Source organism: Anser anser (genome assembly GCF_964211835.1).
Source record: "Anser anser genome assembly, chromosome: 20".
Lineage (NCBI taxonomy): Eukaryota > Metazoa > Chordata > Aves > Anseriformes > Anatidae > Anser > Anser anser.
The window spans coordinates 8,401,586-8,429,363 of record NC_139741.1 but is presented as its reverse complement, the minus strand read 5'-3'; the positions used below and the strand labels follow the sequence as shown (position 1 = coordinate 8,429,363).

The 27,778-nt window shown below is 43.3% G+C and overlaps 2 protein-coding genes across 4 annotated transcripts in view; one reads left to right on the top strand and one right to left on the bottom strand.

Annotated features, from left to right (window-relative positions):
* SPNS3 (SPNS lysolipid transporter 3, sphingosine-1-phosphate (putative)) overlaps positions 1-133 on the bottom strand; it is a 46,331-nt gene extending 46,198 nt beyond the window's left edge. The window contains exon 1 of one of the 3 annotated variants that reach the window (XM_083806249.1): positions 4-133. The gene's annotated coding sequence lies outside the window, so the exon portion shown is untranslated. The remainder of the gene's footprint in view (positions 1-3) is intronic. The other 2 variants (XM_083806246.1, XM_083806247.1) reach the window with 2 other exon arrangements.
* Positions 80-27,597, top strand: UBE2G1 (ubiquitin conjugating enzyme E2 G1). Its single transcript, XM_083806252.1, is given in 9 exon segments — positions 80-262; positions 265-366; positions 369-440; positions 443-500; positions 14,131-14,233; positions 17,066-17,163; positions 18,248-18,426; positions 22,102-22,225; positions 24,306-27,597. Coding segments are annotated over 8 exon segments (867 nt in total). The 5' UTR covers positions 80-94; the 3' UTR covers positions 22,189-22,225; positions 24,306-27,597.
* The last annotated feature ends 181 nt before the right edge of the window (positions 27,598-27,778 follow it).

The window sequence follows — 27,778 nt, the reverse complement described above, 5'->3', positions numbered from 1 at the left end:
TACCTGCAGGCTAGGGCTTTGCAGAAGGGGAAGAAAAAGAAAAAAAAAAAAAAAAAAGAGAGAGAGGGAGATAGAGAGAAGTGACCTTCTCAAGATGGCGGCCGAGGCCAGGCTCACCCCGCCTCCCCGCCCGATATCCCCTCTCAACATGGCGGCGCGGAAGGGCCGGCGGCGGCGCGGAGTGCGCCTGCGCGCCGCGGCCCGGAGTGCAGCGAAATTCCTGGCGGGCGGGGGGAGGAGGAGGAGGAGGAGGAGGAGGAGGAGGGCGGCTCGGAGCCACGGCCGCTCGCCCCTGGCAGGGACCCTGCGTGCTGTGGCGGCGGCCGGCGCGGAGCCAGACCCCCGGGGGGCGCCGTGCGGGCGGGCTGAGGGCCACTCGCCGCCTCCTCGGGCGCTCGCAGCACCGGGAGCCGCGCCGTCCCCGGGACTCCCTCCCCGGGCGGAGAGGGGGAGAATGACGGAGCTCCAGTCCGCCCTGTTATTGCGGAGACAACTGGCAGGTACCGGCCTGGGGGGGCGGCCGGCGGCGGTGGGCGACCGGGGGGAGGCGAGAGGCGATCGGCTGCGGGAGGGGGGCGGGGGGGAGCGGAGGGCGGCCGCTGAGGGACGGGGCCTGCGCTTGGGGGGCGGGAGGGGACGGGTGTGAGGGGGGAGAGCCCCCCTGAGCCCCCCCCCCAAATCCCCCATCCCGCCGCCCCCTTGCCCAGCCGGGAGCTGAGGGAACTAGGCCGAGGGGGGGAGGGGGAGCTGCCTGGCCGGGGGGAGGGGTGCGGAGGGGCCGGCACGGCGGGGGGGTAGGGGGGGTGTTAGCCTCCTCCGCTGCCCCCGGCCCCTCGGGGGGCTGAGGAGGGGGAACGCAACAGCCCCCCTCGGCCGCCGACCCCCCCCTTTACCCTTCTCTTCCTGGCAAAGGAAGGGGGCCAGGGGCGGGGGGGGTTTCCGGGGTGTCTCGGTGGGGTTTTGCCAGCTGCCGGAGCGCAGCGGAGGAGGGAGGGCTGGTTGTTGTGCTTTATATATTTATTTATCTTTTTACACTCCCCCCTCAGAAACAGTACTTCAGGCCTTCGCACCTTCCCGCGGGGACCTGAGGTGCCCCCGTCCCTCTCCCCTCCCCTCACCCCCCGTGCCCTGCCGCCCGGGGAGGCGGGACGGGAACGGGGAGGGGTGGGCACACGCCGCTTCCCCCTTTGTTGGAGGCCCGGGGGGGGGGGGGGGGGGCTGCACCGGGGCTGCCCCCGCTGTGCGTGTGGGGGTAGGACCGCCGGCGGAGGGAGGAGCCGGCGGCCGGGCCCGGGGCCGGGAAGGGCCGGGAGCGGGGCTGCGAACGGGCCCCAGCCCCCTCCCTTTGTCGCCGGGCCGCGCCGCCGCCGAGGGGGCTCGGCCGGGCTCGGTTGGACTCGGGTGGACTCGGCCGGGTTCGGCTGGGCTCGGCCCGGCTCGGTTGGCCTCGGCCCGGCTCTGCCCGGCCCCGTTGCGCATGCGCGGGGTGCACAATGCGGCTCCATGTGCCGCCCGCTGCCAGATTTAAAGAGAAACGCGGCCGGGAGCCCCCCCCCCCCCCCCCCCCAGCCCCTGAGGCGCGGCCGGGCGCCCCGCGGTGCCTCCCCTCACAGCTCCTCCGTGCCCACATGAGACGCCCGCTAGGTGCACCCAAACACAGCCCAGGCACGCCCAGAGGGACAACTTGGGGTGACACGGGGGGGCAGGGGGAGGTTTGGGCAGACGTTTAGGGCGGTGGGTTTGGGGTGCAGTGGGGGACCACAGGACCCTGTCAGCGGGAGGGAGGGGAGTTGTGTAACCGGCTCCCTTCAGTTGTGCTCGGTGCTAGTAAGGGTGAGAAACTGAAGTATAGCCAACCACGAGCACAGGAGTTTTTTAATCCCTTTAACATGACGTTCTCTTTCGTAAAAACAAGCTTACCTTACACGTGCTCGTGTTCGGGAGTGTAGCCACGTACTTCTTGAGTGCCTTCGTGGCTAGCAAGCTTCTGGCATCTGGTGAGGTGTCCATGTGGCCAGATATGCTAATAACAGTAGGCATAAGTTCTGTAAACACAGGACAATAACAGGAGGTATATGTGCTGTAGTATGGGACAATAACAGTAGGTATATGTTCTGTAAGCACAGGACAGTAACAGTAGGTATATGTGCTGTAGCACGGGACAGTAACAATAGCTATATGTTCTGTAAGCATGGGCCAGTTGGATGTGGAAGTGGACTTGCACACTCTTAGGTAGACTGCCGTTAACCCCCAAGCCTTCCTGCTCGCTGCCTTCTGAAGGTTTCACGTGTAATGGCAAAAGCTGGTAAACTTTTCCAGTTGCCATCTTACTGATTCAGCTGTGCTGACTCAAGTACTGTAGCTGTTTGTGTGACATAAAACCCTGTGTGGGGTTTTTGTGTTTGAAGTACTGTCAGTACTCTTGGTATTCTTCTTTATGTACTTTAAAAAAAAAAAAAGTACTAAGGGTGGTTGTGGCAAGTGTTGAAGGAGAGCCTTGAATTCTTCGAGAGTCCTGTCTGGAAGAGTTACTGACCTGAGAAGGAGAACCATTTCTTCCTTATTTGATAACCTAAACAGTATCTGAACTGAGCTAAAACTAGACTCTGACACTGCTTTTTCTGATGGCAGGCTACTTGAAGTCGCAATGCAGAGACTGAGCTTCATGATGTCTGATCTTCTACCCTACTGCTGACTGTCTTCTTCCAAGTCTCAGCTGCTCCAATGTGTCTCTTTGTTTACACTCACACTGCTTGTTCTACCTCAAAACAAAAATCAACACTGTGGTATTCTTTCTTCTGGTGGGGCTGGTATTTCAGCCCTTCTGCTACATGCAGCTTTTGCATTATATCGAGTGTGGTGAGTCATTGGGTTGTACTTAGTGGTTGGGTTTTGGAGGACAGCAGACTGGCAGTGGAGGTGAGTTATGTGATCTAAACTTGTTTAAATTACTCTAGATCACTCGCTTATCAAGGCAGCTGTATTCAAACCACAAGAGGTCTGAGGTTGGAGCTGTTAGACTTGGAGCAAGACATCAGGAGGTGGAGGAAGGCTGAAGGGGGGACGTGAAGCCCATGCAGTTGTGGAGCAGTTGAGGAATGTGAACTTCTTTAATGAGTGATGAGACCCTAGATAGTTATTCTGAATGCTAAGATGTAAAAAAAGTCTCCAGAGGAGAAAGAAAGGTAAAACAGTAGTCCTCAGAACTGTTGTCTGTTTTACCTCCCCATATGCTGTGTCTTTTAAAAAAGGTATTATGGGGAAAATAGGTGTCTGTGACATGTAGCACTTTAATGAGTTGTTTTAGTTCTTGAAGCCTCTGTTAAAGTGAAGGTCAGCTGGTGAACTTTTTTTTTCTTTTGTCAGTGAGACTTAAAGCTAAGGGTTTTCTTAGAGTGCATTAAAGAAACATGACAACGTAGCCTTAAGATTTTCCAGTAAGTGTATAAAAACTGCTCACTTCTCTGGAGTGAGCTGGCTTGTATTGTAACTTGAGGAGGTAACTGGTACTACTGTACCATATGTACTACATGCTTGTCCGTGTAAGCAGCATGTTCTGGATGCTGATAATGCTCTAAGAAGGGATATTCAGCAACAGTCACAAAGTGGGTGTAAAGTTAGATGTTGTGGGCTTTTCATACTAAGTAGCTTCAATGTCTCTGCAAATGAAGCAGCCATATTGCCAGGGAATTAGTAACTGGTTTAGTATCTGTGTGCTTGCCCACCATCTAGGCACAAGAACAGTTCAAATCAAGATAGCTGGAACTTCGGGCGCTTTTTAAGAAGTGTTCAAAGGCACTGCTGAATGGGGATCTTTGACTACCAAAGGCAGGCAGTGCACTGGCACTAAAAGTGGAGCCCTAGAGGTTTTCCTGTTTGAATGTCTGTAAAGCTAAATGTCTTTTTCTTCTCAAATCAACTTAATTGTAAGCTCTAGCAGCTTCTGGAAATCTCTTAAACTTCAATAAACATGTGTTCGTACAGATGTATGTTTAATCCTGATTTTTGGATCACTAGTGCTGTGGAAGAGAAGCCATGGCCTACCCATTTCCTCTAATGGATAAGGTGCAGGGAAAATTAAAAGAATGAAGTGCCTCTGAACTTTGGGGGATGGGGTATGATGGACAGACAGACATGCAGGATCAGGTATGTAGATCAGTATAACACTGGATCAGCAGAGTTTATCCCCCTAAGAGGCGATGGGGTAAAATGTGTTCTTCCTACAGTCCAAATACATCATGATCTTTAAAAAGAGATGGAACAAAGAAGAGCAGCTTTACACTCTCAGGTCTCCAGATCTGTTGAGCCCAAGGGTTTTGTAGACTGTGGCGTTTCTCTAAATGTTCTTATTTCATCTTTGTGCACAATCGTTGCTGACACAGAGTAGGCAGACTTGTCTAGTTCATCTGGCAAGACCGTGTAGGGAGGATGCAGTTAAATCAGTGGTGTGCAGTGGAACCAGAAGTGCGACTAGTCTGACACAAACACGGCTTGCTGAAAAACAGGGGAATAACCTTGCCCTCGTTGGCCAAAGTTCTGCTGCATTGTATATATTCTCCAACTTAGGATACCAAAAATCATGCTAATAACTTTCTCAAACACGAGAAACACAGCATTGCTTCAATTTCAAGTGTGTATAACTCTTTTCAAAGCAAAAATGTCTAGTTAAAAATTAACAAGTTGGAAAACTATATTAAATACTTAACGTGGCAGTTCAACAGTTTGTTACTTTTGTGGAAAAATCTTGTAGTATGACACTGAACTAGTTGAATTTCTGGCAGTTACACAGGGTTTCCTTCAAAATATTTTAGTAGTAAATTCTGAGGGAGTTACAGAATTGAGGTTGTTTTATAGATTGAAGTTGAGATGGTGTATCTCTTGGCTGGCTGGTAGTACAAGAAGTCTTTGTTTACAGTTGAATACTGGCTACTTTCTGCCTTAGAGTAGGTTAGTCCACGAGATAATACCATCTGAGTGGTACTTACTCAAAGTAATGAGTTGATGCTAATCTTCATATTAGCTTCCTTGGAGAGGTATGTTTCTGTGATAACTATTCATGATAACACAGAATATTACTTAAGTTTTACACCTGCAGGACCTTGGAATCTTACCTCCAGTATCACTTAAATGCTGTAAGACTGCTGTGTTTAAAAAAAAAAAAAAAAAAAGTTTCATTTTTAGATGAGAATCAGTCTTCATTGCTGTCATGCTTTTGGGATGCTGAGATATAGCATGTGCATACTGATTATGTTAACACTCTCGTAGTGTAGGCCCCCTTCATAGCAGATAATCCGGTTTTCTTGTAAGAAAGTGGCTGAAGCATTAAAGCTACCTCACTCACACTGGCTTTATAGATAACATCACTGCTAAAAAACATGCATTGTTATAGTGATTGCAGTCTGAACAGCGTGAGCAGCCTGAATTTCTGTTGCACCACAAGTAACACAATGGATGTGACTTGTGGCAAACTTTGCTAGCCACACATGTTGGTTTTTCAGATGCTCCTGCTGCATGAATAAGCTGAACGGTGCTTTTTTGACTGCGATCACAACAGCAAAAAATTCAGGGATGCTGACAGTTTTGGAGAGTGAGGTCTAGCTAAACCTCAGAGTGGAGGGGCTTGATGACTCAACCAGCTACTTGAACAAATGAGATGAGCTACCAGTAACAACCTGCTTCAGCACGTTGCCCCTTGAAGGGCTGTCTGTGGTCACAGCCAGTTGGCTCTGGTTAGGTCAGTTCAGTAATCTTTTGGGGAAAGAACCAAGCTGACTGGAAACAGTTCTGTTCCCTTCTCTGCTCCCCCCAAATGGGGCATTGTAATTTGCACCACACTGTGGATGTAACAGATGGATCTGACAGTGGAATGACTTATTTCTGTTCTGTTAGGGGATACTGGAACGGGAGAGTACTACTGGAGATGCTGTAAAATAAGGAGTGGAAATAATACCTGTTGAGAAAATGCTTCCATTAGAGTTCCTGATTTATCAATAAGATTTTTATTTGGAGATGTTAAATCGTCCAAATCCTGCTAAAATGTCTTGCCTTGTGTAACTGTTGATAATAATTCCAACTTCAGTGTCAATGAGTTGTCTGCTGTAGAAATGTAAACTGTAAAGATTGGTTGTCTTGCCATAGATTACTCTTTATTTTGGTCTAAGAGAAATGGAATTGAGATGGACCAAGTAGAGTAAGTAGTCCTCAAATAAAATATGTTGTGACTATAATGGATTCTGCTTTGATTTTTCTGCATCTCATGCCACTTTTTTATGCAAGACTTGGAACAGCACATGCACGTTCAAGTAAGATAGGATTACTTGTGCCCTTTCATAGCTGGTACACATCTCTTTTCTGAACTCCTGTTATTATAAGCAGTCTGAGAATGAGTGGACTTTGTAGATGAAACTTGCTTGCCTCAAATAGGCGTTCTGCTTAATTTTCTTCCCCTAGTGTGTTTAATGTAATCTTTGTTCTAATCTAGATGTTTTTGTTTGCCACCTTCGAGGCGGGGGGTTTTATGAAGGTCTTTAAGCGTGTGAGGTATTCTGCAGAAGTAAGCTTTTAAGTATTGGTGCAGAGTGGGATGGAAGCATTTAAAAAAATAAAATGCAGCTGTTTCTTTTCAGCGTAAAGATTGGGTTCTGATGAAGCAGAACTTCTGAACTAGAAGGCTGCTGCTGTTCTGAAAGTATGAACTAACCAAATACTGAAATGTGTGTGAAGTCAGATGCCTGGAGAAGGAAGAGCAGGTGCTTTGGGTGAGGAAGGAGGGCATGTAGCTCTTGAAACTCTCACCGTCTCACTTTTGTCCCAGTGTATGGGAACAGAATCTGGTAACGCTTCACGTTGCGGGTCTGTGCTATCACCATGCTGCACCTGCTTTGTGCTTCAGTTTTCAGTGGTGTGTGGCTATCTGTCAGTAGACTGGTCTTGGCATGATCTGTCGCGTCAGGAATCTAGTAGGTCTGCGCTCTAGGCTACCTACCCTGCAAGTGTAAGTGTTCGTACTTAGTTCTCTTCTCCTTCCCGCTCTCAGGTCCAAGGCACATCAGCTGGAACAGAGATCAGATATCCAGACCTTGTAAGAACACTAAGTATAGCAATCTAAACGAAATAGGATTCCATAAAAATAACTGCTGTTGTGGGGGTGAATGTTAGCAGTGCTTGTTCTGGTTTAGACTGATAGTAAAGACTCTGATGGAAGCCCTTTGTAAAAGCTTTCCCATGCAGTCTTTCCATGTGTGATGACTGTTAAGGGAAACCTGTTTTCTTGCAATTGTCACACCACCTAGTATGTCAACCCAGCTGGCATTTTAGTTGCCTTACTCTTGGTACTGATCTGAAAGATGATGCTGTCGAGAGTCACTTAAAGGCAGATGTCTTAAACAATTCTGAATGACAACATAATTCAAATTCAGGTGCAAACCTGTTATTCGTATGAGTGAGAGAAGAGAACAAGCAGGAAGTGTGTCCTTGGCTTGTCCACCAGCTTATACATACGATGAAGAAAGTTTCTGAACTCTTCAGATGCCAGCATCTCCTTATGGCAGTGCTGTGCTACAGCCTTTGTATTAGACTTCATAGAATCGTGTTTTATTCTTGTATGTGAACCCCAGATTCCTGAGCTTTTCATTCTGTTCAGCAGTGCTGTTCCGTAACTAATGCGTGTGAGGGTTGTTCAGAAGATACTTAGATGGATTTTTTTGTATCCTTAGGCTGTCAGTAGTTTGTAAACAGCTGTTAAATAAATTTTTCCTACTATCCATGGCAAACTCGTCAACTATATGAACGAGTGACACGTAGGATGACAGTTCCCTTGCAGAATTCTAGCAGTGTATGCGGTAGACATCTGAAGCTCTGTAGGCTCCTTTGTTTGCGAGAGAAATAAGCAATTGTGGAACATGATTCATCTGACCTGTTTTTGACATCTGCTTTGGGATGAGATAACTGGAGTCTTGAACTCCTTATCCTGATAAGGTCTCTACTGAATGCTGCTGAGGGAACATCTCAAATGTGCGTGTACCCACCTCATACTTCAGTGACTGAAGAGTGCACACTAAGGGCAGGACGAGGGTGGCACTTGTGTTATTACTGAGTACAGTGGGTGAATGTGGCCCCATGCTGTGACTGACTCTTTGGGCAAACCTGCTGAAGGTGTTCTGGTGAGAAACGTGCTGCTTCTCAGGCGTGACCCTGAGAATCAAGATTCTTCAGATCCTCTTGACTCCCTGTTCTTCCCATCCTCCCTCCTGCCCAAAGCTCAGACCTTACTAGGACTCTTTCACAGGCTTGTTCAACCTCAGTATTAACCCGGCTGAGGTAACTGCTGGATTCTGGTGTGACTGGAATAGAAAAGCATGCTTCAAGCAGTCTAGTCACAGGGGCTCTTGAGGAAATGGTTTGTTTTTCAATTTCTACCGAAATGAGTGTTCATTGTAATTTGAACACTGGTTATACATTTACTGCTGAGAGTCTTTATTCCAGAAGCATGTTTCAAAGCCTTAAACAGTACTTTGAAATTCAGAGATTTTGGTCAGCTGTGGCCCTGGCTAGGAAGTTTATTGGGGCTGAAAACAAGAACCAAACAAGAAACCTCCAACTCTGTCCTCCCTCCTTCCCAGACCTGCTCTCCTGCGTGCATCCTTGGAAGGCTGTGCAGGTGTAGCTGAGGAGACAGCAAGAGGAGCATAATTTGCAGCTGTGGAGCATTGCGTTAGGCTGATGCCCTGAGCAGCTTGCATGTTGATGCTAAAAATGTACCCTCCTGACAAATTCTGTGATCCCAGAGGAGAGCTAGGGCTGTAGAAGGCTGTGATGCTGCCCTCCTCAACAGGGGACAGCGCGTGGAGCACTGCTAATCAGTTGCCAGGCTGAAGTTAAGAGCCAAATCTAGAGATGCTACTGAAGTGGTTGATAGAGATGTCTCCTTAGGGCAGGTTTGTATTTACTGCTTTGGTCTCAGTGCAAAATAAATAAAAATGTCCTGAGAACAAAACTGTTCTGTCTGAACTGCTCTCTGGTTTGTCACTGCCGGAGTGGCAGCCAGGAATGCGTGTGCATCATGTGCTATGTTTTGACTGAACTTCTTGGATGAGCTCGTGGAGCAAGACCGAACATGATGAAAGCAGATAATATGGAGAGCTCTGGGAGCAAGTCTGCGTGAGGAGATCGTGTTACTTCAGCAGTATCCCAGCACTGATCTTCTAGATTCAAAGACCTGCAGCTGTGTACGTCGGCAGAACGAAGAGTCTTGGAAATCATACGTGACCTCGGTTCATCTAACTGTGGAAGTCACGGTGTGGGGTATGGAGGAGAGGAGCCTAGGAGGGTTTTCAGGCTCACCAGCTGGTGCTAAAAGCTCCTGGACTAGGCTCACAAAAGGCACCCAAGAAGAAGCAAGCCTAATCTGTAGCAAACTGAAGCCTCTGGTACGTCCCATACCTGCCTGTGCTGGGGAACGGCTGTGGGTCAGGGAGATGACTTCTCTGGAAGCCTCAGCTGGGACTTGGTCTGTCCTCATTTTGTTTCTGCTTTGGACTCAGTCCCCTGGCAGCACAAACCTCAACCACTGTGCAGCTCGCTGAAGAGGCTGCTATTTAAAAATACTGTAGAAGCTTGTACTTCTGAAAGCTTTGTTTGGTGGTGTAACTTAACCTCGGCAGTGTTGGTGTGCAGCGGTTGGCAGCCGAAGCGTCAGGCTGAAACGCTGAGATGCCGCACATAGCTGCTGCCTGCAGCCACGGGGCTCTTTCTGCTTAGTCACTTCTGTTGACGCTGTTGCTTTTGGATTTCTAAAAGTCTCCTGGTTTCAATAAATGCAGCTTTAGCGAGTGTGGAAACATCAGTAGCTTGGTGTAAACTGAACACAAACTGGCAGCATGGCGTAGGGTATGGTATCGGCTCCAGCTTAAGGCGATGGGATCTGGTTCTGAGCTAACCCACCACGGGAGCACCGGGGTGCTGGCAGGCGGTGTGAGAAGCCAGGCGTTGGGCATTAAAGCCTCTTCTGGACTTAAACAACTCTGTCATGGGCCTGCTGGCATCTCCCAAAACAGGTATTGATTCAGGACCGGGACTAAAGGAACTGACAGCCTGATTTACGAGCAGCCACAGGATTCTTTTCCCTGCGCGTTGCTGCCTGGCAGCTGCCCAGGCTGGTGTGCGCTGGCTGTCAGCTGCGGCTTGAGCTGCTGAGGACTCTACCTGAGGGTGCTTCTAGAGGGAATGTAAGAAATTTTCCACTGGGAAGAAAAGTTTCTGTTACATTAAACTATCAGAAACGCAGATAATTTTGGAGTAAATACTAAACAGTAGTGTACAATGCATAGCAGCAAGTAACCTGCACTGAAGTTTGAGCATGGACGTGATGGAGATGTGCTAGTGTGCACAGATTTACGCTGAAAAAGTACAGGATGTCTCCAGTTAAATAAAGGTATTGCAGAGAAATATTGTGTCGGAAAATAACCTGGAGGGGCGCAGTTCTCTGTAGGTGTCTGACTTCTCGGCTTTTCCAGGACTAGAGTCCAGCCCTGCTCTCCAGCGGGGCTCTGCAGAGGACCCGCACCAAGCGCTGGTTCCCTCTGCCTGGCGGGAGGAGGGAAGCGAATCCTTTGCTCGCCATCCACGGGTTTGTCTGGGAAAGCTCCCTCCCATTCAGTCCACAAGCAGTTAAGTGCCGGGGGTGGTGGGAAGTGACAGACGGAGCAGGTGTCTGCTCTGGGAGCAGTGTCAGTGTCACCGCTCCGCCTGGCAGCAGCCTGCCGGAGCCTGGTGCCTATGCTCCTTGCATCCTTGCGTGAGCTGTGGTGTGGGTACGTGGATTGGGGGAAAGATTTTGCTGCTTTGTGAGCCTTAGCTCATGGAGAGAGGTGTTTCTACCTCTTCTGATATGCAGCGGTGGCTCTGTCCAGGAAAAATAATTAAACAAGGCTTCGGTGTTCACAAGCTTTAATGAGTAGCAGCTCGTAACTGTCCACGGTAAAACAACCAAGGACGGTGATTTTCACTTCCCAGTGCAAAACTTGGCTGAGCTTTCCTTTTTTTGTCTGCTAACGAGCTGTTGGTGGATGTTCTGTTTAGCATAAAATTAGCTTTTCCATGCAGACTGTCTAACTCGCTTGTGGTAATGCTGCGTGCCTCTAGTGGAGAAGGTGCTCGAGCTTATAGCCATTGTTCTCCCTTACGTGAAAGTGTTTGTGCAGTAGCTATTTAAACCGTGCTTTGGTATTGCTACAGAGAAAAGAAAACGGGAGAATTTCTTGCAAGCAGAGGCTGATGCCACCTCCAGTAAAAGAAGTAACATCACAATTTGCTTTATAGGTGACATCCCCTAAGCAGATTTTCCTAATCGCTGCCACCAAAGGTGTTTGTCAATGGCTGTCCCTCTCATACAGCTTACAGGTTTCTGCGTTACAACAGTTGGTATCCAGCAACCTTACTCCTTCTCACAAGATCTCTTGCCATACAGCGCTGCAAGGTCTTTGGTATGAGTCAGAATGCAAGAGCTGGCTTTCATTGGGAACAAGTATGTGAAAAATGCTTCAAAGGAGCTAAGGATTAAAAAAGCTGTTATCTGGAGGCTGAGACAGATATAAAAAGAAATGGAAGTAGCACAAATCAAGAAAGAGAAGAAAAGATGTGCCTGCTGGACTTTAAAATAGTGTGGCATGCTGAATACTTCAGCATTCAGAAGCATCCTTAATTTTCCACTTTTAACTTTTTGTTCAGCGTTATCACTGACAAGTGATAACTGGCAACCAGTAACGAAGCTAAATGGGAACAGCTCGATGTTAGCAGTTTACACAGGAAACTTGCCATAAACTGATTTCTCCCTCTGGAGATGTAGAAATGAGGGAACTTGTTTTGGAGGCTTACTTTCAAATTTGAAAGTCTTAGGATGTGATGCTCAAATCTAACATTTGCACTTTCTGTTGACTCCTGTAGTTGTGCTGGATGTTTTTTCTGCATCACACTACTCACACCGTAGTGTGTAACATCAGCATCCTGAACAGAGGCGTTAGGACAAATCCTTTCTTTTTGCACAAACAATAGACAACTTCTAATAAAACCCCATGAGCAAAAGCAGATCATGTTCAAATATTAATGTCATAGATCATTTAATATCTGGTGCTGAAGGAATTTCTGTAGCAGGGAGGTGATAGGGGACTGGTGAAGCACAGTATTTTTTTGGGAGGGGTGGGCTTGCTCTTCTGCAGCAACTGCTTCTGACTCCACGTGACATGCTTATTCTCTCTGTCCCTTTAACCTAAAATTGGATGGGATTGTTACTCAAGCTTATGCAGTTGTTTCAACAAAGGCTCTGAGATCTCGGAGGGTGAGAACTGGCTTGCTTAGCAGAGGTGTGGTTGTGCTGTAGGTTTGGGTTTTTGAAACTTGCATCTTGGTTAGGCAGCCCGTGGTATTACCTTTGTTTTAGGCATTGTTTAATGAAAATATGATGTGGTTCAACACCTCAGTCTGTTCTGTGCTGCAACTCTGAGCGAATGTTTGACTTAATCTGTTGACTGAACCACTGCTGTGTAGGTTCTAAGAAAAGCCCTTCCAACATACTGCCAAGAAATGAAACATTTCTTGGGATTTTAGCACTGACTCATCTGTGTGGATAAACTTGACTCTGAATTACCAGTGGCTGAGTGAAGTCAATATTCCTGCTATCCACCTCCTCAGGATCTCGATCCTTCGTATGAGCTGAGCACTCTTAGTGTTTGGACTTACTTGTCTGTATAGAGCTTACATTGATTATTGTGGCTTTTTTTTAACAATGCTTTGAATAGTTTAATTCTTAATTAGAGCAAACACTGACTGCAACCTTATGGACAACTGGGTTTGGATGTAATGGTAGCCTCCTTTCCATAAAGGTATGAAGCTCTCACTTGAGGTTCTTCTCTGTCTACCTGAGGGCATTACAAGGAGCCCTAAACTCAAGTCTGATACCTAGAAACCAACACGAAATACAGCCGTTGCCATACATTTTACACAGAAGGAATGTATATAGACTAAGTGGGGGGGATACAGTGACCTCTAACTAATGGGGGCTGTGTGATGCCTGGCAGGATTTAAAATGCATGCAGTAGCAGCTGTAAAACAAAACAAACCCTGATGTCATATGGAAGACAGACCAGTTGAATGAATAATTTCTTCCCCCATTCCCCTATTCTAAATGCCAAAGATCCGTCTATCATGAGTTTGTACTGTTCGAAATGCTGTATCAAGAACTTAAATTTGGCATCAGTTGGCATTTAAATTGGTGTCTGACCCGCAGCAATCAGCTGAGACATTCTTTTCCCTACCCCGACTTCCCTCTTTAGGCAGTACTCATTTGAGGTGTTTCTTCCCAGATCTTGTGCTTTTTACTGGAGCAGGCTGAACACAGTTGGTAGAGTCTGTATCCAGGCCTGACTTCTGTATAGCTGTTTCCAGATAACTTCCTATCTGGCTGTAACTATACAAAGTAGCTTACAAACTTAGAATCCTGTTTTGCTTATCACTAGTGGATAAAACTGTAAAACAAACAAATGAAAAACATAACAAGCTTATCTTCTAGGCTCACTTCTAATAGTTCAGAATTTAGTAAATTATCATCTCCAAAATGCACTGGGCACATATCTCAAATCTTTTCAGAATCTGAAAAAAATCATTTAAGGGACGTAGGATGTTAGTTTTAAATAAAGAACGTGTGTGACTCTTTTCTTCTGTTAACATTTTTCTAGACCTAAAAATACACTTGAGTTTAATCTGGTTGCTCAGGGTTCTTGTGAAATAGTGTGGCTCTTTAACTAGTAGCAAACATGTGGCTTTTCTTCATTTGCATGCACACCTGGTGGCAGCTAGTTTAGGAGAACATGTCTGAAGGTGCTGAGTACAGCTTGGTCATCCTGCTCTCGATGCACTCAGCTGATGGTGTGAGTCAGGCTGGGTCTCTGCTCTGGCAGCATGCAGCTGTACGTGGCAGGGAGTTGAGGATACTCATCCAGATCATAAATCCATCAGCAGACACCAGGTTGCTGAAAGTCGTGGGGTTTTTTTGGTCACATACAGAGGCATGAGCAAAACCAGCGAATAAATACAATAGGCACCTAAAGTCACTCTTAAATTCTTTTTCCTACACAGAGCTCAACAAAAATCCAGTGGAAGGCTTTTCAGCGGGCTTAATAGATGACAATGATCTTTATCGATGGGAAGTCCTTATTATTGGTCCTCCAGATACACTATAGTAAGTACTGCTACTTATATAGAAACTTAAGTAGAACTCTTATTTACTAGTTCTAGCTCCGTCTAAGTAGAGATGACCTAAATCTTCCTACTAAGTTAGGTAATGCTGTTTAGTTGCTAGTAAAGTATTTGTAAATAGCTGAATTTGCTATGAAGTTCTAAACCTCTTTGCTCCCCTGGGAAGCTGCAGCACTGATCCTGTTGTGCACTTGTGTGGAAAAGAGAGGATAGGCTATGCTTAGGGGCAGCTTGGTTTCTATGCATTGAAGTAAGGCAGGTGTAATCTGCTTGCTGTCACTGCTGTGAGGCTCTAGCTTAGCTGATAGCACAACTTCAAACCATTCCAACTTCATGCTGGCCACTGTAGGAAAATATTTGAGAAGGATGCAGTTGGGAAACTGCAGCAGGCCACAGAACAAGCCTCAAGTCCTCGCAGTTTGAGATGGGTCAACCCTTATAGTGATCACTGTTTGCTGAAGGAGAATTTCCCAATGTGACCTAGAGTACTTTAACGCTGATCAGATTTGTGTTGTAGGCAAACCTTGCATGGTAGGCTTCAAAAAAGCTTGAATCTTTATCCTTGCTCCTAAGGGCAAGATTCTTTAATGGACAGTTGCACAAAAATGCGTGCAGTTCACAGTGTAAGTTCTTTTGCTGGACTTGAGTTTGCTGTGCTTGTCAAGCTACACACATATGTATGTATATATGTATCTGAAGCACTCTGGCATATGCAGTGCAGTAGCTTTTTAGAAAACAAACAAAAAAAACCTCTGGCTAATTGAGAGAATAACTTCTTTTTCTCAGAGGTTGCATATGATCATTTATTCTAGCTCCTGGGAAAAGGTTTTATGCCCTGAAAAGGTCAGCTTAAAGTGTAGCTCTCGAAGATGAACTCTGTTCTCCTTTATTAAGCTGTTCCAGTGGTAAATTACTGATACAGAAAGCCTTTTAGTAGCATTTGCTCGAGGTCAATTTTAGTTCCAATATCAAATCATTGTATACCTTTGTCTGCAGGCTTCTGAGAAAGTAGTTAAGCACAACAATCAAATTGCTTTGGCTTGTCAAGCTTGCTACATTGTGATTCTCAAGTCTTGCATGAGAGGAGTTCTCCAACTTGTGTTGACCTCTTTTTGAACAGTGTTGTAGTGGCTACATTATATTCTCATGGCCACTTTATAAATACTGTCAGTAAAGACATATTGCTTTTAATTGACCTTTTCCTTATATGTTTAAAATTGCAGTAGCATTTTTTTCCCCACTTCAGTAAGGTGCTGAGCTTGTTTTGAGGCTTGTTAGATAGCAGGCTCTCTTCTGCTCTAGTCCTTAGCCACTTTTTGTGTTGTAAACTCAGGAAGACTAGACTTTAGACTTAGTGCATGATGCTACTGATAGAGGCTCCTTTATCAGAAATATTGCTAAAAATGGTACTGGTCTCTCTTGATTGACAACTCAATTAATTGGATACACACTACAAACCAGGTAAAACTTTATTTATATGATGTTGATGAGGCGCAACCAGGTACCGCCTGGTTTACAGCCTGGATTTATTATCTGCTCCTTTAAGAAGGGAAGGTGGAACTCTTTTCACTGTGAAATGTAGAATTTAATTGGTTTGGGGCTATCAACAAATGTAATTTAACCTTCCTTTATCTTGCCTAGTATGGATGTTAAAATATCTGGTGTTTCTGGAATTCTTACCCTTCCTAGGAAGAGTAATAATTCTTTGGAATTTGCATTCCTGAAACTTGTTAAAAATGAATGCTGTGGGTTCAGATCCCCTCAGCTGCTCTCTTTTTAAAAGCCAAGTCATTTAGATATAGTGTTGTTTTTTGAGACACCTGCTAGAATTACACATCTTCTTTTATTGTTGGTGGTAAAAACTTATTTTCTCAGTAGCCTGTGAGCTCTGGATGCAGGCTTCTTCTCCATTATGAATAGAGAAAAATAGATGCACAGAACAGCTCTTTCTTACTCCAGTTCTCATGGGAGTGGCTGTTGAGGAGTAGCTTGTCATACTGCATATCTCATGCCACCTTCTTTGGAGGTTATGTTCTAGTTTTGTAATGTCTGCCTCTGCAACTTCAAACTTGGTAACAAACTTCAGTTACAAGAAACGATTATATTTGCTAAGTATTCCATCTGTAAGACTTCCTCTGAGTACAGGCCTTCACTTTTCTCAGAAAGGAGTATTTCTAGGTATTGAAACCTAGCTACTTAAACTGTTACTTCAGTTAAATGTGGACCTGACTTTATGCAACTCCCACATAAAAACTGGATGGCTCATTTATTGTTGTTCTCCAGTTTAGTGGGTAAATGTAATGCTGAAGACTTCACTGTTGTGCCTGAGTCCATTTAGATGAGTATTGAAAAGGTATTACTGGTAGACATGAACTATAAGCTTTCTGTAACTTTTCACTGAGGCTGATACTGAGAGATTAGGACAGAGGTGTTTAAAGGAAGAATATAAACAGATACCTGTGGGGCTGTACTTGAGAGTTATTGGCAATATTTTTGTTGTTAACAAATGTGCTGGGAGGAAAAATGAGTTGTAATTCCAGATACTGAATTCCCTGTCACTTTTTTCCTATGGAATGTCATTCCAACTCTTTAAAAAACAAACAAACAAAAAAAGGTGTTGGGGAACTGGCAGCATCTTGTGAAAGGATCTTCTCAGTCTAGAAACTCCTTTCGTTGCCTATAAGAATGTTGGTACTGCTAATTAACAACATGTTAAGCTGTATGAGGGGTAAACGTAGTTTTTGGTGCATCAGTAAGTTCCAGCCTTCAACTTAAGCTTACAAGAAACTCTACTAAGATATTTTTGATTCCCCAGTGAAGGTGGTGTTTTCAAGGCTCATCTTACTTTTCCAAAAGACTATCCACTGAGGCCACCAAAAATGAAGTTCATCACAGAAATCTGGCATCCGAATGGTAAGCAATGTCAAAGTTCCAGCTTTTTGCAATTAAGAATGAAAATATTAGCAAGACAAATGAATACAATTCTGTCTGTGTTAGAAGTATTAAAATATTTACATCTTTCTTATGTGAAGACAACAATAACTAAACATGGCAGAGTTTTTAATAGTGCTGCTCTGAGAGACTGCTCCTAGAGTATCTTTCACTAGTTTATTGGCTTCTAGGTAACTTATGATTATTTTTTTTTTTTACATATATATCTTTTAAGTGCAAAGTTCTGGTCTGAGGAGAGTGTTAACTTCTATACCTGCCTTCTGTTATACCTTCAAGTGTTTCATTTTTACTGTATTACCAACTTAACAGTTCAGTGTAGAAGGCCCAAGGTTGTCCTCCTTCAGTGAAGCATGGAAGGAAATAACAGCATCTCTTAGTCGCTCCAGAGATGACTCTTCCAAAGGTTTCTTTTATTTCTAGTCTGCTGGACATAGATGGGAAGGTGAAATAAACTGGAAGAGGGTTTTTACTGGGAAGTAGGAATGTTTTTTAGGTTTTAAGTCTCTAGTGGAGATGTAGATGTTGAAAGCTGGGAGGAGACCAGCACAGTGCTCCTGTCATAAGGGAATGTGAATGTGTTGGTGCTATGTCAGTTGCAGCTCTGGAAATGTCAGAGTACTTGCCAGCAGTTTCTGATTCTAGCAACTTAAGTGATATTCCAATACATTGCAGTAGTATCCAGCTGATGCTTATGCTGTGGAAGAAGTCATCCTCTGATTTGTTAAACTTTAACAGGAAAAAAAAGACCTTCAGTGGAAGCCTAGTTAAATTAGTTTTGAGAGTTGTTAGCCTGGTGTTAAAAAATAATTTCTTCCCACCCATGTATTGCCTCCTCCCCCAAAAGTCTAGGCATAGTAAGACTGCCACCAAGCCTTGTTTCTTAGAGATTGAGCTCTGTAACATATAATTACTTTCCTTTTTATAAACTTTATTTCACCAACATGTTTTTAGACTAGCTGGAGTGAAGGTTAACGGTTCCATAAGTATCCTGAAGAAATGCCAGCGTGTTGTTCATTACTGAAGTATGCCTTGTTCTATTTTGTAGTTGACAAGAATGGTGATGTCTGCATTTCAATTCTTCATGAGCCTGGAGAAGACAAATATGGCTATGAAAAACCTGAGGAACGCTGGCTTCCTATTCACACAGTGGAAACTATAATGATTAGTGTAATTTCTATGCTGGCAGATCCCAATGGTGATTCTCCTGCTAATGTTGATGCAGCGGTAAGATTTTTTTTTTCTTAGCCTGCAAATTGTCTTTAGTGTAGAAACAAACTTGAGATAGTATTTTGCTTCTACTTTGACAAACAGTACAATAATTTTTCAGGTGAACTTTGTACAGCATGGACTAAGGCTACCTTTTTGTTGCGAAAAACACTCATGTTGTGAAATAGAATTTCCAGCTAGCCCTGGTAAATGTCTTAGAGAATGCAAGGGAGAGATGCTGTCAAGCTTCATAGGCAGTGGTTTGATTTCTCCTATGCAGTAATGCAGTTACTTGTAGTAAATAACTTGAGCACAGATGTATTTCAGTAAGCCTCGGCTGCTTTGGTCTCATGGAAGCTGGCTGTAAAATCCTGTGTGGTTATATATGTGTAACAGTTACAAGTGCTGTTAAGTTTAGCTGTGGAAATAGACATATTCTAGAACCTGTTTATGTTTGTAGTACATTATTTGTATAAATTAGCAACATTTTGTCTTAATGAATCTATTAACGGCTTAAATAACTCACTTTGAAGGGAGGGAGAAAATTTAGTGGGGGTACCTCAGTATAATTTTGTTGTGATTTTTCTGTATTCACCTCTTTAAAACAGTCTTAACCTGAACATGGAGTAAAACTAGGTTTGTCTGTGCAGGTCTGCTTAGAGAAAATACTTGAAGGCTTCGCTGGGCATCCGGCCTTTAAGTCTGGCGTTGTCCCAGACTTGAATGCTTGAGTGAGGGAGAAGGGCACAACTTATAGTCAGAGGCTGGGGTGAATCTGCAGTGAGGATCCTGTCATAAGTGTTTGATGCAGGAGTTCCGTGCAGCAAGCACAATGTTTCTGGAGCATGGCCTGTGCTGCGTGGGTGTATAAACACAGCTATCGGATCTCTAGAAGAGCTGCTTTTATAGCAGAACAGCAATCAGACTAATAACTGTTTGTGGTGGGGAGGGAAAAAATTCTCAGTTCTGGGGGAAGTGGGAGAACAGACTTCTGGCCCCAATCATCTGAGAGATGCTAACATAGTTACTTTCCTTTGAATTACTCTTGAGTTGCAGTACAGAAATGACTAATACATGCAACGTGGTTGCAAAAGAGAAATTCCAGGTTTAACTGGAAGAGTGAGGAAAGGGAGATAGCAATTGGAAGACACAAAGTTTTCTAGAAGCATGTTAACTTCAAGCTAGCTTTTCCTTCCTAAGGTGGGCAGGAGTTTAGTTTCTGGAAGCCTTTCATCTGCTATGCTGTTAGCGTTTCCAAAGGTGGTCGAGCTTAGCTGAAAAATCATGTGAACAGTCTTATGTGGAACAAACTTAATGGGGCAAGAAAAACAAAGCCGCCAGAAATTGTAGTGAAGAATTTCCACGTTTAATATTCTTTTGTGTTGGACCTCCCCTTCTCTCAGCACTTGTGGAAACAAATATCCAGGACATGTGGATGTTTTCTGCTGGCATACTTGAAAGCACTGGAAGGAGCGAGTTATTAATGAAATGCTAAAAGTACCATCAGAATTCCTCAGCTTATGAACTCGTGTGTGTTGAATGTAGGTGACCTAACGCTGGAGAAAGCTTGTACTTCTAGCTATACTTATCACCAAATAGCATCATAAGTTTTGTTTTTAAATCTTTCTATACTGTACCCCACTCTCTATCAGCTGCCTCAGGAGCAACTTTGTACATGAGAGCTGTCTTAGAGACAAAATTATGCATTTGTTTACTGGCTGGTAAGTTGGTCCAACCTTAGGGTAAAGACTGAAAATGCCTTAAGGAAACAACTTTCTTTTACCCCAGCCTGAAAGAACTGAAAGACAGTACCGAGGCATGACTGATATAACTTTGCATGCTAGTAACTCTTTTTCTGACTAAGATGTTAAGTAACTTTTAAATTTAGTATGCTGCTTCAGCAGCTTAGCATCTCCTGCTGACTGTAGATTGCATCCCCTTCGTGTTAACCAGAACATCCTCATCAGGGTAGTAAAGACTTGGCGGCTCATGTCCTCTTTTCTGGTCTGCTTATCGAGGAGTCTTCTAGTTTACTGCAGCAACAGCATTTGGCAGTTACTAAAAGTTATTTTGCTCTCCTTAACTTCTAGTCTTCAGTGAATCTAGAAAATGAGGTGTTTACAGGCAGGTCATGGCAGTAAAGAGCAGGGGAAATAGCTGCTTCCTGGAAAACTGAAAAATGTGGGTTGGAATACTCTCTTGGGGTGGGGAAAGTGACGGACAGGAACCTGAGTACATGCTGTGAGAAGCAGACAGAACTAGTTTGTAGCCTGAAATGAGAGTTTTGGAGAGTGTTGTCAAATTGGGAACTTAACTTGGTACTTAATTCTGAACACTTGCCTCATAGAACTACAAATAAAGGGTAGGAAAACAAAATACCGAGAGTCTGAAGCTAGGAAAGCGCACATTCAAAGCTTTTCTTGGCCTTAAGTACTCTTGTGTAAGCTGTCCTGTGTCCCTATCCAAGGAACCACATGCTTCAGGATTAATTACTGAAAATGGAGAACAAACTAATTAGTAGCCTTGTTTGTGCTTTCTTTGGAAAGATAAAACACGCTGGGCTTTCCAAGATGTTGACTGGTTAGGTGAGCGTGGAGGTGGTGAATGTAGGGATGTACCAGTTATCCCAGTTTTCTCTCTCGCATGTGCTATGGCCTTCACCCCATGCGGGGCGGGGTGGAAAGGTGTTGCCTGCCAGGTTACCTCAGGAAGAAAGTGTGATTTTTTTTTTTTTTTAAGTATATTATCAACATTCTTATGGGGTTTGGAAAAAAAATAAAAAACACGAAGAACCCTGTATTTCGTAAAATATTTCCTGTCACTTCCTTGCTGGGCTGTAAGGCAGCACACAAGATGTCAACCTGTGTCTCAGTGTGTGCTAACTCTCCTGTGCTTTCATCTGAGTGCTTCGTGAAGCTGACACAAAATAGCTTAGAGTGACTGCACTTCTTCCTGTGAGGTTTTAGTGATACTATGGTTTGCACATCTCTGGGTTCAGACTTATCTCTTGCCTATCTTCATGTTCATCTTTGTTCTTAATCTGTGTAGTTCTGAAATCAAGTACATGTCCCAGGGACCATCTCCGTAGGTATGCTGAGTGTTCTGTTAAGGTCTTCCTCGTGGAGATGATACTGTGCAGCTGCACCGAACTAGGAGTTTTTTCTTTCTAAGGATACTGTTGTGCCTCTTCTGAATACTCTGACTTCTGTACTTCTATCCTGGGGTGTACTAGCTAGATGTAGTGAGTTGAACTGTCCTAAAAGTTGCAGAACTACTGGCTCTACAGTAGCTGTGTGCCTTTTTGTTCATCACTGCAGTTCAAGCCAGTTCCTATAACCCGTAACAATAGCTTGTGGTCTGCAGTTTGCTTCTGCTTGTCAGGCTGAAATAAATGGATTTCAGCCCAGGCATTGCAAAATGCTGGTAGCTACTAGATTAGTCTTGGGGAATGCCTAAAAGCCAAGGGGCGGGGGGGAGGCTAAATCTTCACTGTCTTGTGAGCAACTTGCATGAAAACCCAGAGCAAGTGTTCAAGCCCTGAATGTTACAGGTATTTAGTGAATAGCTCAATGATTGTAAGCAAACTTAGGTGTTGACTAGATGGTAAATGTCTGAAAACAAACACCAAGATTCTTCCTAGAGCTTGCATATGGTTATAGCACTGACATCTGAAAGCTGTCTATTCAATTACAGAAAGAATGGAGAGAAGACAGAAATGGAGAATTTAAAAGAAAAGTTGCCCGCTGTGTAAGAAAAAGCCAAGAAACTGCTTTTGAGTGACACTTATTCAGCAGCTAGTAGCTTCACTTTTTTCAGGGTAAGTATCCTTTTGAAGAAGAGTTAGTTTACCTGAGTTGAGGATTTTCTAAGTGTTGCTGAGTTCAGTTTTTTCTCAGAAAGGAAAAAAATCTTCTCAGCTGCTTGGTCTTAGTGGAGTTCTTTGGCTGTGTGCAGCCAAATGACTTCATAGTTAAAGCAATGCTTAAACTTTCTAGTGCAGTAACAGCCCTTCTGCCTAGATTGGGGAACTTCTGAATAGAATAAATACAAGAGTACTAGAGAAGTTGCGATTCCCTTCAGCAGTGTTCATCTTGCTTCCCTAATAGGACTTAGGGATTACTAGTGTTGTACTAGAAAGGAATACTCATTCCTTCATGTTCATTATTGTGAAGAACACTTTTTTTTTTGAATATTAAAAGCATCCTGTATTGCTACCTTAAGTTTATATGCATGTATGTGGCACTTCTCTTGCAGTTATTGGTGGCGTGTTGCTTGTTTTAACTAAGCTTTTATTGCCATTGTTAGGAACTATTCAGATAAGATTGTTTCGGGTATCTATGGGACTTTTTTTAACAGTCTGCTAGTATATCAGAACTAAGTTGAGATATTAGCCATAGATTATATCAAGAAAAGTGATATTCTCTTCAGCAGCCCCAGAATGACTTTTTCACCGGGGAAGCTTTAGGAATAGTTTCAGAAAAAGATTCTGCTTGAAAACTGAACTAGCATATCTGAGAACCTGTTTAAGTTTTCACGTCAGAGTAGCTGATGTGGTATTTACACTCTTTCACCCTGATAAAATGAATTCCTGATTCCAGATGCTTACTGTAATTTGAACAATCCCATCTTCAGTGTTTTTTTAAACAATAAGTACTCATAGAAAGTGCTGTATTAAAATGTGGCCTTTAAATACATGGCCTTTGGTTACTTTAATCTTGGTACGCCAGAAAATTCAACTAGCTAATTTTTCACTCTTGCGTTTTCAAAGTAAAACAGAACTTCATGTTGAAGCTGCCCTTTCTTAATGGTTGGCTTGGCAAGTAAACTATTCTAACCTATTTTGCTGGGGAAGCCCAAAAACATGTAATACTAGAGTGCCCATATAAAGCTTGGGAGGGAGGTGGTGGTGGAAATATGGTACTGTGTGTTGTACAGAAGGGTTGTGCTGTCTGGACAACTAGAAAAGCTTGTCAGATGTTCCCACTACTCACAGCTTTTCTTCACGAAGGTTGCATAGGAAGTATTTGCTTGTTTTACACTCTTGGTAGTAGTGCTTCTGGGAGGAGTCAGGGTGTGTATGTGCTCTGCGACAAAGTAGTACTGCAGCATCTCTCCTGTGAAGAAATGCTTTGATTGAACTGAACTCTCTCCAGAATAGAGAAAGCGTGAGAAGTTCATAATTCTGTCCAAAGACTAGGCAAAGGAACTGAATGGCTTATACAACTGCCCTGAACCAGAGTGTAATAGTTTGTAATGTAACTGGCAGTTCTTCCTTAGGGAATAACTGAGCAATACTCCAGAATATCCTGAATTAACCTTAACTCTGTTGCCATGTTAAACTTGGCCATAGTGAAACAATGCTTCTGACGAATACTAAGAAATTGGTTGTAATACTTCTTTGGAAGGCAAAAGTTTTTCCTAAATCCTGTTGACTCCTAAGTAAGCTGTGGGTGATGAATTGGATGAGAAGGGGCTTTGTAGCTGGCTTCAAACACTGCTTGCTGCTTAATGAAGCACTGCTGTGCCACTTTGTACTGTACTTCGCTGTTGAAACAGCATCCATCCTTCACAGTAAGTGGTGCACAGAAGCTTCGATGAAAAACCTATAGGTGTTTAGTTTTGTGTGAATAATCAAACCTCTACACACTATGAACTTGGCAAGCAACACAAGTGACAGGAGCCTGAAACACTGATAGTTGGGCTGAGTCACACAGTATGCTGAACCTAACTCGAGTCTTTCTCAGGTGATGCTTTTGGATGTATGCATCTTCTGTACAGAGGTAGGTAGACTTCTTGAATAAGTAATACGTATCTTCCTTGAGTTTGAAACACTAAAGTTTTAAAAGTAATTAAGGATCATGAGTGTTTTTATTCTAATAATTGTGATTTCTTTGTAGGTCTCCAATTGAGAAACATGGCACTGTTTTTTTCCTGCACTCTACCCACCTATTGCTGGACTTCTGTTGTTACGAGTTGGCAAACACTGGCTGGAACTGGGCTGCAATAAAACATGCCAGTTATCAATGCTGACAAGAGCCTAACAAGTGCCAACACAAGATGATTACGCATTTTGAAATCTAATGAACTGCTTTAACCTTCAGGAAGAATTGTAAAGATGTGTACATAGCACAACATGATCCGGATAATATATATACTGTTCATGTACATCCACAAATACACATTGTACCAAATAATGCTGTCTGTAGTTAGGAATAGAATCGTGTAAATTCTAAAGATTTTAGCAGGTTTTTCTTTCCCTATTCATTGTTTCCTATCAGTTTAAAAAAATCGAAACAAACAACAACTTGTGAAGCATGTCAGACTAAAACCAATTAGGATTAAAGTCTTTTTTCCACTTTAATTTTCCTTTGACCCACTGAGGCTTAATTAAAATCTCTTGCTTATTGAAGTTTAGTATCTCTTTTGTTTTTTGGAAATGTGCTCCCTTTTATTCCCTCATCAGAACTTAAAATTTTCCTAATTAAACCTGAAGGGATTTGCTATCAATTACTTGTGTCTTCTTTTATGATGACCTTTGTAGTCTCAAAGGTGCTCTTTTTTTCCTTCAACCCTCTTTTTTTTTTTTTAAAAAAAAAGAAAAAACAAAAAGCCCAATTGCACATGCTTCTTGAATTGGGTATAGCAATAAAACTGGCCATGGAGCACCCTTGAGCAGCCTGCTGGGTTTTTCCCTTCCAAGGGACTTGAGTGTTTTCATTTGGAAGTTGAATTGACTAAGTTAGTCCAAGATGGGATGAGCTGCTTTTTTTTAATGGGTGACTTTTTTTTTTTTTGCCTTTTGCATTGCCTGTTTGTGGGGTGGGGTGTGTGAGGGAGACTTGTTTTATCTCGAGGTTGAATTCAAGCATGCGCATCTGTAGGCTTTCAAATGACTAACTTCTGGGTTTGGTATCAAAAATAGTTTTCTCCTTATCCCTTTTCTCTCTTCTGTGGCCCTTCATATTCTTTGCCTTCTACTTCAGAGTTTCCTCACCTAATGTACAAAGAAAATTGCGATGTATATTTTCATGTAATTTGATTTTTGGAATTCTGTCACCTTCTGTAGTGAGTTCTTCCAAAATATAATTTTTTCCAATAATAATGTGTCAAACTGGCTGTCTTCAGTATCTAAATAGGAAGGGGGAGCTGCAGGTGGAATGCAGTTTACCTGAACATCTTCAGCAACCTGACATAAGCAAACTTCTGTTTAACTTGACATACTGTGTTTAATCTTGAAATTAAAAAAAAAAAAAAAACCACACTTTTCTTCCAGTTGGAACCATCCTTGTCCCTCCAGTGAGCAAATATTAATCTCACAGTATCTGATACTGGAGTTTCCCAAGCATGCCTGAAACACCTTTCTACCAAAGAAACTTTATAGAAGATTTTGCAACTACCTGACTGTTCTCTGCTCTGTCACAGGTTTGTTTTATCACAGTTTTTAACAGCAGAGTAACCTACTAATAAATAAAGAGTTCAGTGTTAAGAATTATCTTGTAAGAAGCATTCAATACTGATTTGCTAGCTGTGGCTGGACTTCATTTCAGGTTGCACCATGCATATACTAAAAGGCATAGCTGCAGGTTTCTTGTGGGGATGGCTGAGGTGAGAGAAAGGAGATGGTTAACAGTGGCAAGATAGGGTATGGGACAAAAAAAGCCATTGAAGTATAATAATTAAGACTTAGAAGTGGAGGCATTACTTCCTCCTACAGGTATTTTAGATAAACAGATGTTTAATGTTCATATTTACATATTTGCTAACAAAGTATTTTGAGAAACCATTATTTATATTTGCTTTTAGTTGGATAGCTTCCTCATATGTAGAGAGAAATATGCACAGTATTTCAGATCTATTAGTGCTCAGACACAATTGCTAATTCTAGTTCCCTTTTGAATGCTTGTCTAAAACTGTCTGGGAGGAAGTTTCTTGCCTACCAGCTGGCTGCCCTTTTTCAGTTACTGAAGAGTTAGGACTATGCAGGATCCCAGCAGCATGGTGCTATTCTTTCCATAAACAAAGTATTGGAAGAAGCTGCTGCTCCTGAATCAAGTAGTGGAGGACTACTTCACTGGCTGCCCATCTACCTTTCCATAGTATATCTAAAGAGCTGGCAGTAATGCAAGATAATTGTTACATGCTGCTTTCATCAAGTTGAGTGTTCCATGTTTTGTCTTGCTGAGTAACATACATAGTTCAGAATTGATTCATCTGTAGACTTCACAAAATAGTTCAAAGCTTTTTGTTTTTCTCATTTCTTCTCTAAAAGAGCTACTTGTGTATTCCTTTTAGGGAAGGCCTGGAAATGTTAGTCTTGCACCAGTTGTATGGAAGAACTGTTCATTCCATAGCAGGATTGCTTCTGCTCTTGTAAATTATTTGAATACAAAAGCACTTGCAGTCAGCTTACCCAAGATGGTTTGTGATTCTACACAACCCAGATATTCCAAAGGAAAGAGTGTTAATGTGAGATACTGTTAAGAGGTGCAAGATGCAGGTATTGTTAATGATGTGACTTAATGAAGTGACTTAATGAAAGAGACATAAGATATTGGGGGCCGAGTGTCTAGTTTGTAGAAAGCTTCTGGTAGGCACAGGAGGGACCTATTCAACTTTTCTGTGATCACAGTTAGCTTTTTCTTCCTGGCCCACACATCAAGGGGATCTGGCTACGATGCTGACTGATAGGACCAGAAATTTCTGACTTAGCTCAAGATATGAACACCACTGAAGAGATGCAGCATGTGCAAGTAGTACTAGAATGCTTGTTGAGCAATCAAGTAAACAGGCATTTTAAATCACTTTCACTTGTACCAAGATCTTGCATTTAGTTTGATTTATGTAGACAATCAGAGTACCAGATGATTAATTACTCTTATCTTAGTTCTCTGGAGACTTGGCTGAGGTTTTGTTCTGTTTTTTATTCCCAACACACAGTGGCTTGCTTTCCAGATAATACTGCATCACTGGGGGAGGGGGGTAGAAAAAGCATGGAATTTTAATAAATATCGAAGTATTATGGCCATCCTAGTTCCTTTTTATCTCTCTCCATGCTGTCCTTTATGCATCAGAGAAGACTCTGTAAAAATCAGGCTGTTAAGCTGTTACTCTAAAATTCTTTCCTGCTGCTGTGATGCCTGGAAGATGCTTACTGAAACTAGAAGATCAATAAACATAGAATGTTAATTCTGAAGTGAGTGTAAGTGCATTTGTTAGAGTCACTTTTATTTGTAGGCTGCTGGGGGATGGACTTTTTATTGCATCTGTACCATCTGGTGCACGGTTGTTGGTATGGTGCCACCACAATGCAAATGGGAGCACGACCACTCTTACAGTTTCTGAGTATCTTCAGAAGTACGCACTAGTGATT